Below are 13,302 nucleotides of genomic sequence, written 5' to 3'. Positions count from 1 at the left end.
TCCATCAGTGGTCACTTCTCCCAGGGTCAGATGCCCTTGGCCCCCTCTGATGAACACATTTGTGGTTTCAACTGGAGCCACATGATAATCCAGAAAAGGCAGACCTCTCAATTAGTCAATTTGCCAAAGTCCCTAATGCCATGTGAGATGACATTCAGAGACTCAATGAATGATTCAAACACAGTCCACCTTCAACCCCGCAATACATCCTTCCCACAGGCCCATTACACTTAGCAATTCCCAGAAAACCTCCAAAATGTCCACCTAAGAATTGACACTAAATCATAATGTCAATTATAATAAAGATTGTAGAGCAAAGTTGGTCTAAATACACATCAACCCGAGTCCCAAATCTAGTCCTCTAACTCAGCTATGCGTGAGGATTTGTGTTCTAAAATACAACACTAAGTTAGGCATATCTCAGCTAAAGGAGTTTCATTCTGTAAAAAGGATAAACGTAAGTCAGAAAGGACCCTGGTCCCAGTGTGCACGAGTGCTCAGTGCTACAGTTGTGTCTGACTCTTTGCCACCCTATGGACTATAGCCTGCCAAGCGCTCTGTCCATGGGGTTCTCCAGGCTGAGAATACTGGAGTGGGTTCGTATTTGCTCCTCCAGGGGATCTTCCTGACCCAGGGACTCGAACCCAAGTCCTCTGCACTTTCTTTCAGTGCAAGCAGATTCTTCACTGCTGAAGCCTCCAGGGAGGCCCCACTAGCTCACAGTGTTTAATCCATCCATGCAAACCCTACAAGTCCAGGTCTGGAATATACTTCTTTGGCTCCTCTTCCAGCTCTGGGGCCTGTTGATGCTGCCCCCTTACTTTCATTCCTTTTTGTGGGAGGTGGTGCATATTTGAAGCTGAGAACTTTCAACCAGCCTATTTCATGCTGCTGGGATCTTGAACCATCACCGTGACCCTCATGTAAAAGACAATTGGAGGATGGTGCATGATCCTTTCTATTCATTGTTGAATTTGATTTGCTAATAGGTTTTGAGAAGTTTTGCATTAAATTCATTCAAGGTATGTTTTATAAAAGTCCCTAGAGAAACTTTCTGTTTCTGAGACTGTTTGCTCCCTGGAAGATTTTAAAATTACTCTGACGAAATTCAATTTTCAACACCGGACGATCAGTCTTCTCCATGTTGTCTCCTCCATCTTGATTCGGTCCCTGCAGGTTTTACAGGTTTAGGAATTTGTCCATTTCTTCTAGATTGTCCAAATTTGTTGGCATACAACTCTTTGTAATAATGTCATATGATCTTCTGTATCTCTGAGGTATTAGCTTTATGTCTTTTTCTATATTTTATTTTTATTCCAGTAAGCTTCTTTTTCCTCCTTTGGAGACTGGCCTACAGATTTATGGTTTTGTTTTCTTTTGCAAAAAACGACAATGACAACAACACCAGCTGTTGATTTCACTGATCGTTGTTGCTGTTTTGTGTGTGTCTGTGTTCATCTCAATATTATTAATTTCTGCACTGTTTTGTCATTTCCTTCCTACTGCCGCCTCTGGGCTTTTGTGGTGTTTCTGTTCTAATTTCTGTATGTAGTAAGTCGGATTGTTTCCTTCCATTTCTTGAAGAAAGCCTGTATCACTGTCAGCTTTCATTTCAGAACTGCTGGGCAGGCATAGAGTTTAGACATAAGTGTGTATTAGTCCCTCAGTCGTGTCTGACACTTTGTTGCCACAGGGACAGTAGCACACCAGTCTTCTTTGTCCTTTCTAGCAAGAATCCTGGAGTGGGTTGCCATTTCCTACTCCAAGGGAATCTCACACCTGGGGAGTTAACCCAAGTCTTGTACATTGCAAGTGGATTCCTTACTACAATAGGCAAATTCTCATTATATACAGAACACTGTAGATAGAAAACCCTAAAGATCCACACAAAGCTATTAGACCACTCTCATCCAGAGAGCACTGAACTCAATAAGTCAGACTGGGGTACCAGCATCAGATTGCTCATGGCTTAGGAGTTGTTGGGATTGCCTGGATCCCACGTCTGATGCCATAAACTAAACCCCCTAGAAACCAACTGGCAGTGGATTTGGGGATGTGTCTGCAGCCTTCCAGTCCCGTGAGACGAGAAGCATATTTGGGTTTTACAGGTGGTCCAGTGGGATCACGCGATCAGAGAAACTACTGGAGAGTGGACAGCCTGTTAGGCGTGCACCACAAGACTCCACTGGCTTTGATGATGGATGAAGGTGTTGAGCCAAGGGATGAGGACACATCCAGAAGCTCAGTGACCGGGATGGCAGAGGCCAGAGTTCCAGGGCCAATTCAGGATTCTTGGCCATGTTGCATAGCACCGGGCACAAGTGACCCCACAAACTCGGGAGGCACAATGAGGTGGGGCCTCTCCCCAGAGCTCATTCACATCTCGGGAACTGGATCTGGCACAGAAGACATGCTCGTGCAGAACTGCTGTGGCCAAAGCCAGACCAGGAAGGGCTTTGCATAGACAGTAGGTTCTAACTCAGTCAGTGTACAGGTGAGATACGTGTGCTGAGGAAGAGCTGACCTGTGCCAGACCCAAAGGGATGACGTCTCAGGGAAGGAGAAGACCACAGTCACATGGACAGGGCGTCAGTCAGAGTGGGGACACAGACTGGTCTTTTTGCTCCAGGAGGGATAACACCACTGATGACACTGATGACAGCTCTCCCCACCCCGGGAAAACCCGCTGTAAAGTCCACACAGGCTGTGACTGTCGTCAGCCCCAGTCTACATCCTCACACACAGAAATGCAGGTGTGAGGCACAGCCTCAGGGACACAGGGAGGTGGCGGAGCGGAGCCCTAAGGAGCTCCCAGGAGCTGTGTGTCCTCAGTCCTCAGCAGACTTGGGGTCCTCAGTGTCCACCCTCAGGGAGGAGATGCTGAGCTTCACGAGTTCCTGCAGACACTCAGTTGTGCACAGGAAAATGCAGCCCACTGGGCAAGTCAGCCATGCTGGGAAGACGAGCATCTCAGCACAAATGTCTACTGTGTCCACAAAATTAACTCTGTGTTTAATTACTCTGAACAAACCTCCTCTAGAGTGATTCTTGAGGCTATTTAAGCTGTTCAGATGAAAATACAGTCAAGAAAGCCAAGGGAAATATAAATGCTTTAGTAATTCCGATAGACATTAAATTGTACTCAACTCCATTTGAATTCAATGTGATTATTACATGTATATTTTTCTCTGATGTTTGCATATGGAGTAAGTAAATATCAGCTAATTAGAGAAGAAAATAAAAAATAAGAGTTTGTGTCTAACAAATGGCTGGTACCTGAATGTGTGGTGTGCATTTGTTGAGTATGGGAAACACGTTTGTGGGATTAAGTCTCTTCCCCAAATCTGCCATTGTTCCCTGAAAGCATCTTTTTTCCTGACCAGCCCTCCTTCATCATTTCATTCCTCAACAGTCTTCCTGGTCTGGGGAGGGGGACCCCAGGAGGGCCTGAGTTCTCTGAGGGCACAGTCAGCACCCCCTCACAGGGGGAGCCCCATATACAGGACTCTATTCACTGCTTTCTTCTTTTTATACAGAGGTCCCTCCGGTGTGCAAATATCCACTCAGGTCACAGGGTAGAAACAGAGCACCAGCTCACTTAAATTCAGGCTCCTCCTGAGGCTTGAAGAGACTTGTGGGAGTGGTGACTCTCATCTGCTCGAAGATGAACCCACTGTGGACCCTCCTCTTTGTGCTGTCAGCCCCCAGAGGTGAGTGTCTCTGGGTCAGACATGGGCACGTGGGGAAGCTGCATCTGAGCCCATGGGTCACCGTGCTTCTCTCTCTCCACAGGGGTCCTGTCCAAGGTGCAGCTGCAGGAGTCGGGTCCCAGCCTGGTGAAGCCCTCACAGACCCTCTCCCTCACCTGCACGACCTCTGGATTCTCATTGACCAGCTATGGTGTAAGCTGGGTCCGCCAGGCTCCAGGGAAGGCGCTGGAGTGGCTCGGTGGTATAGATAGTGGTGGAAGCACAGGCTATAACCCAGGCCTGAAATCCAGGCTCAGCATCACCAGGGACAACTCCAAGAGCCAAGTCTCTCTGTCAGTGAGCAGCGTGACACCTGAGGACACGGCCACATACTACTGTGCGAAGGACACAGTGAGGGGAAGTCAGTGTGAGCCCAGACAAAAACCTCCCTGCATAGGGGCCCGTGACCACAAGGGGGCATTCAGGACTCAGTACACAGCTGAGCCCTGGAGCAGGTGCAGAAGAGGCATTGGGCAGTGGGGGCGCCGGGGGGGAATGCTCCTCAGAGCGTCTCTTTCCTCCTATTGCCCAGGAGGTGCAACTCAGACCCTCTTCTGTGTCCTGGTATTTCATTGTTGTGGTTTATGTCACTCTCAGACAACTGTGTGCATACATATTTTTTAATTTTTCCTTGAAGCATGGATAGCTTTATGCAAACACACACACCAACACACATAATACTCAACAGCTAAAATTTTTTCTCCTTCTTCTTCTCTCAAAGGAGCTCAGTAAAACAATTGACTCATTAATTTCAAACCTGTTAACTATCCTGAAAGGAAACACAAGATATTTAAACATTTTCATCTTTGTTTTGTTTTTGTACATGAGGAAGGAAGAGACTCAACCTCCTTCTTCCTGTCAAACTGCACATTAGAATCTGCAGCAAGCAGCGTCAAAGGCTCCAGTGTCAGGGTCCCCAGTGCTGCATATGCAATGATTCTCATCATTCACAGATTCTGTCCTGCAAATTCACCCACATGCTAGCTTTTATTAGCATCTTAACATAAACACTGTTACCTTGTGTCCTTATATAGACATTGACAGTTTGGCCAGTTCACTGAGTCACTCAACACACACACATTCCAGGTGAGGGCAATCAGGGTGATACCATCTCGCCTCAACGTCTCTGAAGTCCACACCCCATTCTGAGCTTATGTCTGGATCATTCATAAGGGGAAATACAGAGGTCCTCAGGTGGATTTGTCCGTGAGGCCAACATGGAGCACACCACTGTCTGTCCTCTCTCCCATCACAGTGACCGTCACTGGCATAGGGAAAGGAAGCAGGATCTGTGCTGGCTCAGCCCTGAGGAAAGACCCAAGGACTGAGAGGACGAGGGGCTGAGCTGAGATGGGCAAGGGGTGGGAGGTGGGGGCCGTCAGGGCGGAGACTCTGGGCTCAGAAAGGTGGACCTGCCCTGGGATCTGGTTCCAAGCCATCTGATAGACACACTGCTTTCCCACCCTTGCTCGCCAACCATGTAAATTCAGAAGGCACTCACGGCGATCCTGGAATGACCAGGGTGAGTGTGACCACAGCCTCTCTGGATTCACAGGAAAAGAGCTCCGCAATGCAAATTCCTCTTCAAGCTCCAGGGTAAAAACCACCCCTGGGCTGTGAGAGCTCACCCCTCTCTGCTCACACAGGATGGGGGTCTCAGTGAATGCAGAGCTGTTGAGTGGAAAATGAGGCTTTGGGGTCTTCTCCTCTGCCTGGTGACAGCTCCCCAAGATGAGGGTCTCAGGTGCAGACACGGGTCTGTGGGATAATGGTGACTGACAGGGACTGATTCTCCTTGTCCCCAGCTGGCCTGTCCCAGTGCAGCTGCAGGAGTAGGGCCCAGAACTGCTGAAGCTCTCACTGACCCTCTCCCTCACCTGTGCCATCTCTGGTTGCTCCATCACCAGTGCTTACTGGTAACCAGTACTCCCTGCAGCTAAGCTCTGTGATGACCAAGGACACGGCAGTGTGTTGCTGTGCAAGAGACACAGTGAGGGGAAGGCAGTGTGAGCCCAGACACCAGCCACCCTCCGGGGGCTCCATGACCTCCAGCGGGTGCTGGGGACACACAGTTGTGTGTTGCAGGAGCAGGTGCAGATGGTGATTGACAGCTGGTCTCCTGTCAGGAGGCTTCCTCTCCTTGTAGCAGTTTTTCTGGGGACCTTCTCTGCATTCATGACTCTTAGGTACCTCCTCAGTCTCTGAGGCAGAATGATGGTTGGGATAGGGGGCCATATCCTCACTGCACGAAAGACACGGTCTCTTAGGGTTGCTTCCTCTTGTCACTTAGGCCCGTTCTCTGGACATTTGGTGTAAGCTCACTAAGTCCACAGGAGAGGCTCTGTGTGACTCAGCAGTGCAGCTCAGCACAGCAGGGCCAGTGAACGAGCTAGCCAGCGGTCAGCAGTGTAAGTGCAGCTGGACTCAGACAACAGAGGTGTATAAACCCAGGTCTAGGGAAGAACCCCTCTTGGTGGTGCTAAGTGAACTGACACCTCACTCACAGCATCAGCCATAGTCTCTCCATGAGACACAGCGGCACCTCCATGCCAGCCTGAGATAGAAGCTGAGTGTGCTGACACCACGCAGAGATGTAGGAAGATGAAAAGATTTTGTCATCTATGTTCATGCATCTACGTCTGTGGTGTCCTCAGACTCAACTTCTACATCAAACTGGGGTGGGAGTCCCACTGAATTTCCATGGAGAAAACTATGAATAATGCTCTGAGTGTGGTGTCAGCTCTTTGAGCACCACCGAGGGGCATTCCTCCCTTCACTAATTGACAGGCTCTAGTAGGTGCAGTAGCTTCTGTCATTTGGGTGGTTTTATGGCAGATAGAGGATACATACTAAAGGGAAGCTTGTACTTGAAAAGCAATTCCTACTTGATATCCTCAGCTCTCTTGTCAAGCTATGAGCCACCAGAAGTTTATATGAGGACAAGACTTTCAATGAGAAAGTACTATACATCTAAGGAATATACAGAATATTCCCTGATGAATAAAGAAGCCATTGTGAGCACCATCTTCGTGTTCAGCCATCCCTTCTGACTGTCTCATGGAACAAACACTACCTTTAGCTCATGGAATTAGTGATTTTAAATCACTTTTGTCCTAATATATGCATGCTGGTCACTCCAGTCATGTCAGACTCTTTACCACACAAGGGACTGTAGCCCATTAGGTTCCTCTGTCCATGAAATTTTCCAAATAAGAATACTGGAGCGGGTTGCCATGCCCTCCTCCAGGGCAACTTCCTGATGCAGGGATGGATCCTGTGTCTCTTACATCTGCTTATTGGTAGGCGGGTTCCTTATCACTAGCGCCATCTTGCGATCATTATGTGAGTCTCCTTCAGCAGAAATCACACAAAGTGAACAGAGTAAACAATGAGAAAGTGAAAGTTGCTCAGTTGTATCCAACTCTGCGACCCCACGGACTACACAGTCCATGGAATTCTCCAAGGAAGAATACCGGAGTGAGTAGCATTTCCCTTCTCCAGGGAATCTTCCCAACTCAGGGATCAAACCCAGGTCTCCCAAACTGCAGACAGATTCTTCACCAGCTGAGCCACAAGGGAAGCCCAAGTACACTGGAGTGGGTAGCCTATTCCTTCTCCAGCAGATCTTCCTGTCCCAGGAATCAAATCCTATGTTGCAGGATGATTCTTTACTATTGAGCTGTGAGTTCAGTCACTCAGTAATGGCTGACCTTTCCCAACCCCATGGACTACAGCATGCCAGACTTCTCTGTCCATCTCCAACTCCCAGAACTTGCTCAAGCTTATGTCCATCCAGTCGATGATGCCATCCAACCATCTCATCCTCTGTCATCCACTTTTCCTCCAGTCTTCAATCTTTCCCAGCATCAGGGTCTTTTCCAATGAGTCTGTTCTTCAAATCAGGTGGCCAAACTATTGGAGCTTCAGCTTCAGCATCAGTCCTTCCAATGAATATTCAGGACTGATTTCCTTTAGGATAGACTGGTTTGATCTCCTTGCAGGCCAAAGACTCTCAACAGTCTTCTCCAACACCACAGTTCGAAAGCATCAATACTTCAGTGCTCAGCTTTCTTTATGGTCCAACTCTCATATCCATACATGACTACTGGAAAATCCATAGCTTTACAAGACGGAATTTGCCCAGCAAATAAAGTCTCCCCTATTTAATGCATTGTCTAGGTTGGCCAAAGCTTTTCTTCTAAGAGGATGCTATTGGGAAAGCTTGAACTGAATCGCGGAAGCCCAAACAATGAGAAAAATCACAAGCCAATGAAACAAGGAGCCCAGATGCGGGTGGTCCCAGATTTGGTGAAATCAGCAGTTCATGTACCTGGATAGAATGAACAACCTTCCACATGGCACACCCACATGTCAGCCCCTCACCCAGGGGACCCCCCTCATGTACGGATGTGATGAGTGCATTCCCTGGTCACATGGGGACTTGGAAAGGGGCTGGGAGTAGGGGGACAGCTCCTATCAAATTACCTCAGGAACCCAAAATCACAGAGAGGCACCTTATCCTGCCTTCTGAATAAAACTGGAGCACCAGGACGTAACAGTCTCCTTACCGTGGTGCTTTCTGAATTCCAGCCTCTTGGAAGAGCTTCGGAATCTGAGCCTAAAATAAGTGCCCTGCTGAGTCCTTCATCCCTGTCTCTCTATGTTGGTCAAGTCTGTCCAGGCTCCTCTGACTCTTAGTGACATTCGAATTCTCCTTCGCCTCACAGGTCAAGGACAACCTCACCTGGAACCTGCTGGTTCCTGCATCAAGAGGTAGTGTGTGTGGAAACTGTCATCTCCATCATTAAAGCAAGGAAATTCTCAACACCAAAACTTTCCCTGGACCTAACAGAGTCCTAACATTGTAGGGGAATCCCCCAGCACAAACCAGAGAGCTGGGCAATCCACAGTCCAGGTGAGATCTGCCCATGGAAGTGAAGCTTCAGGAGGAGCACCTTCACAGTAATTACTACCAATTCCTGCAGGACCAGCAATAACCACTGTGAGGATGAGAGATCCTGGGGATTGCAGTCCATGGTTTGTGGGATATAACTCCACAAATATCCAGGTCTTCAAGGTGAGTGTTCTTATTTATCCCTTCAGGACACCTGACGAACGAGGGGAAGGCCAACACTGAGAAATGTTAACACCTAACCAGAAGGTTCATCAGCAGACCCTCCATGGAAAGCTCTTCCCCCAGCTTCTCCAAGGAGGTGAACAGAAATTCTTGTCACTGCAGACCTACGGAGGGGTCATAACTCATGGCTAAGTGAAGGGACTGGACAAGGGCACTGCAGCCCAGGAGGGAGTATTATTCGGACGGGCCAATACTGAAAACCCTGGCGACGCTCAGAGCCCAGACCCAGATTCCCTGAGTCATGGGTGTTCAATCTCAACAATGCAGGTAGCCCTTACCCACATGTGACCTCCAGGGACCTGGAAGAGCTACGATATGCAGCCTCTTTGAGGAGGGGAGCTAGTGTGCAGCTACCACAGCCAGACAACATCCAGGAGGCAGGGCGCTGAGGCTCTGGTACCCACGGCTGGAGACCAGGTTTGGAGCCCTCACTACTGGCCTCAGACCCGCTCTCTCCTGCCTGATCGACAAGGCCAGTATCCCTCTCCTACTCTTGGGTATCTGACGATCTCAGGAATATTTATGAAGTTTCCATTAGAGACTCAGAACAGGGGAAAGCAGGTTTGTCACAGAGTCCTGCTGGAGAACACGTGGCTGACACAGCAGTGGATCTGTCTCCCCAAAGACCTCAGGTCCTGAAGTCCTCAGGCAGGTGGTCAGGAGGGACGGTGAGAAGCAGGATGGAGTCTGAGGATGGATGCACCCCGAAGCCGTCCTGCTGAAGAGATGTCCTGCCAGGGGACACGCACACAGCTGACCTAGCTTCTCTGCAGGGTTCTGTTGTGTCAACCCTCTCCAGTGTTCCTTCCCGGAGAATCCCATGGACAGAGGAGTCTGGTGGGCTACAGTCTGTGGGGTCTCATAGGGTTAGACACGACTGAGGTGACTGAGCACGCTCAACCCCCCATTCCCTGGGTGAGCACTCCCTCAGGGCAGCCTCACCTGTGTCAGCTGAAAAGGGCTCTGCCTCGTCCTCCTCTGATGTCTCAGGTGTCTCCTCTCACAGGTGTGGGCACTAGTAGACCCTCAGGTGTTTGTGCTGTGAGTTGTCAGGGGTGACTGCACTGGTTTTGGACAAGGGGGTTCATCTGGACCTTCAGGTGGGGCCCCTGCAGGATCCAGGTGCTGCAAGAACAGGTGATCTCATGAGGAACCGTAGGTGGAGTGGGCATCGAGCCCCATGCTTCTGTGTGCAGCTATCTGTGACATGATGTTAGCCCATGGGGGGCTCCAAGAGCTGAAGGGACCCCAAGCCCTTGAGAGCTCTGGACTCACTGTGAGTGTCAACTCATCGGTGCACCTGCAGCCCCAGGGAGGTGACGTCTAGGTGTTCTCACAAACTCCTTCCTTGTGGTCTCTCTACAGAGTGTGTGCATTTATTGAGGCTCTTTCTGCTGCTGCTGCTGCTGCTGCTAAGTCACTTCAGTCGTGTCCGACTCTGTGCAACCCCAGAGACGGCAGCCCACCAGGCTCCCCCGTCCCTGGGTTTCTCCAGGCAAGAACACTGGAGTGGCTTGCCATTTCCTTCTCCAAAGGCTATTTCTCGAGAAGATTAAAAGAACATGCAGTCTCTAGAAGAATACTCTGAAGGTAGAACACAGCCACTTAATACCAGACCAGAAACACTGCTAGGACTGCCCTGTGAGCCCAGGCAGGGGGTGCCCAGGACCCCAGTGCAGGGCTGCTTCGCAGGAGCATGTGAGGAGGGGGCCAGGGAGTCTCAGAGATGGAGTCTTCTCTTTTCACTGAAAACAATAACTAGCAGGACAAGGACTGGTGATGTTAAATGTTGGGGCCTGTTGTGATTACACAGCACAGTGAGGCCATGAGAAGTATGTGAGGATATATCTGAAACTGTGTATGAGTGTGTGAATGTATGTGAGTGTGTATGTGAGCATGCGAGTCTGGATGTGTGTGCATGTTTGTGTGTGTGTGAGTGTGTATATGAGTGTGTGAATGTGTTTGATTCCATGTGTGAGTGTGGATGTGTGTGCATGTTTGTGTGTGTGATGTGTGCATGAGTGTGTATGTGTATGTGAGTATACTTCTGAGTGTGAATGTGTGCATGTGTTTGCTTGTGTTTGTGTGTAGGTGTGTGTGTGAATGAGCATGTCTCTGTGTGACAGGTGTGTGTGTTTCTGCGGTGATAGGTGTCTGTGCATGTGTAGGCATGTGTGTGTTTGACAGGTGTCTGTGTGACTGTGTGTGTATGTAACACGTGTGTGAGTGTGTGACAGGTGTGTATAGCAGGTGTGTGTGTGTGTACTCGTGTGTGGATGACTGTATGTGTCTGTATGTCTGTGTGACAGGTGTGTGTGTTTGTGTGACAGGTGTGTGTGTAACAGGTTTTTGAGGGTAATAGGTGTGTGCGTGAAGGGATGTGTGTGTGTGACAGGTGTGTGTGTGTGACAGGTGTGTTTGTGTGACAGGTGTGTCCGTGTGAAGGGGTGTGTGTGTTTGTGTGACAGGTGCATGTTTGACAGGAGTGTGTGTGTGTAAAGATGTGTGTATATGTGACAGATGCGTGTGTGCCTGTGTGTGTCTGTATGTTTGTGTGACATGTGTGTGTGTGTGTAACAGGTCTCTGTGTGTGTAACACGTGTGTCTGTGTGTAAAACAGGTTTGTGTGTGAAGGGGTGTGTGTATGTGTGTGTATGACAGGTGTGTGTGTGTGACAGGTGTGTCCATATGTGTGAGGGGTGTGTGTGTACAAGGTGTGTGTGTGTGTGAATGGGTGTGAGTGTGTGACAGCTGTGTGTGTGTCACAGGTGTATGTGTGTGTGTGTGAAGGGGTGTGTGTGTAACAAGTGTGGGTGTGTACAACAGGTGTATGTGTGTAACAAGTATATGTGTTTATAACACGTGTGTGTGTGTGAGACAGGTGTGTGCATGTCACAGATGTCTGTGTGTGTGTGAAGGTGTGTGTGTGTGTGACAGTAGTGTGTGTGTGTCAGTTTCGTTTGTGAAGGGCTGAGTGTGTGTGACTTGTGTGTGTATGTGACAGCTGTGCCTGTATTTCTGAAGGGGTGTGTGTGACGGTGTTTGTGTGTGTGACAGCTGTGTCTGTATGTCTGAAGGGGTGTGTGTGACAGGTGTGTGTGTGACAGGTGTGTTGTGTGTGTGGAAGGTGTGTTGTGTGTGTGAGTGTGTGTCTGTATGCCTATGTGACAGGTGTGTGTGTGTGTGACAGCTGTGTCTGTATGTCTGAAGGGGTGTGTGCGACAGGTGTGTGCATGTTGACATGTGCGTGTGTGTGGAAGGTGTGTTGTGTGTGTGAGTGTGTGTCTGTATACCTGTGTGACAGGTATGTGTGTATGTGACAGGAGTGTGTGTGTGTGTAACAGCTGTGTGTGTTTGTGGGTGTAACAGTTGTGTGTTTGTGTGTGACAGGTGTGTGTGTGACAGGTGTGTGTGTGACAGGTGTGTGTGTGAGACAGGTGTTTGTGTGTCTGTGACAAGTTTGTGTGTGTGTGTGTGTGTGTAAAAGTGAGTGTTGTGACAGCTGTGTGTAACAAGTATGTGTGTGTGTAACAGGTGTGTGTTTGTGACAGGTGTGTGTGTGTGTGACAGGTGTGTGTGTGACAGGTGTGTTGTGTGTGTGATTGTGTGTGCCTGTATGTCTATGTGACAGGTGTGTTTGTGTGACAAGACTGTGTGTGTGTGTAACAGGTGTGTGTGTGTGTACCCCATGGACTGTTGCGTGCCAGTCTTCTTTGTCCTTTCTATGCAAGAATCCTGGAGTGGGTTGCCATTTCCTACTCCAGGGAAACTCACACCCGGGGAGTCAACCCAGCTCTCCTACATTGCAAGTGGATTCTTTACCACAAGAGGCAAAATTCTCATTATCTACAGAACACTGTAGATAGAAAACCCTAAAGACTCCACACAAAGCTACGAGACCGCACTGAACTCAACAGGTCAGAGTAGGTACCAGCATCAGATTGCTCATGGCTTAGGAGTTGTTGGGGACTCTCTGGATCCCACGTCTGATGCCATAAACTAAACCCCACAGAAACCAACTGGCAGTGGATTTGGGGATGTGTCTGCAGCCTTCCAGTCCCGTGAGATGAGAAGCATATTTGGGTTTTACAGGTGGTCCAGTGGGATCACGAGATCAGAGAAACTACTGGAGAGTGGACAGCCTGTTAGGCGTGCACCACAAGACTCCACTGGCTTTGATGATGGATGAAGGTGTTGAGCCAAGGGATGAGGACACATCCAGAAGCTCAGTGACCGGGATGGCAGAGGCCAGAGTTCCAGGGCCAATTCAGGATTCTTGGCCATGTTGCATAGCACCGGGCACAAGTGACCCCACAAACTCGGAGGCACAATGAGGTGGGGCCTCTCCCCAGAGCTCATTCATGTCTCGGGAAACTGGATCTGGCACAGAAGACATGCTCGTGCAGAACTGCTGTG

General features: G+C 49.2%; 1 gene segment (V, D, J or C); it reads left to right on the top strand.

Annotated features, from left to right (window-relative positions):
• The first annotated feature begins 3,627 nt into the window (after positions 1–3,627).
• Positions 3,628–8,896, top strand: LOC113888583. The segment is given in 4 exon segments: positions 3,628–3,710; positions 3,793–4,313; positions 8,477–8,522; positions 8,853–8,896. Coding segments are annotated over 4 exon segments (657 nt in total).
• Positions 8,897–13,302: the final 4,406 nt, after the last annotated feature.

This window comes from Bos indicus x Bos taurus, unplaced genomic scaffold, assembly GCF_003369695.1.
Source record: "Bos indicus x Bos taurus breed Angus x Brahman F1 hybrid unplaced genomic scaffold, Bos_hybrid_MaternalHap_v2.0 tig00000132_arrow_arrow_obj, whole genome shotgun sequence".
Classification (NCBI taxonomy): Eukaryota; Metazoa; Chordata; class Mammalia; order Artiodactyla; family Bovidae; genus Bos; species Bos indicus x Bos taurus.
This window is presented reverse-complemented; position numbering and strand designations above follow the sequence as displayed.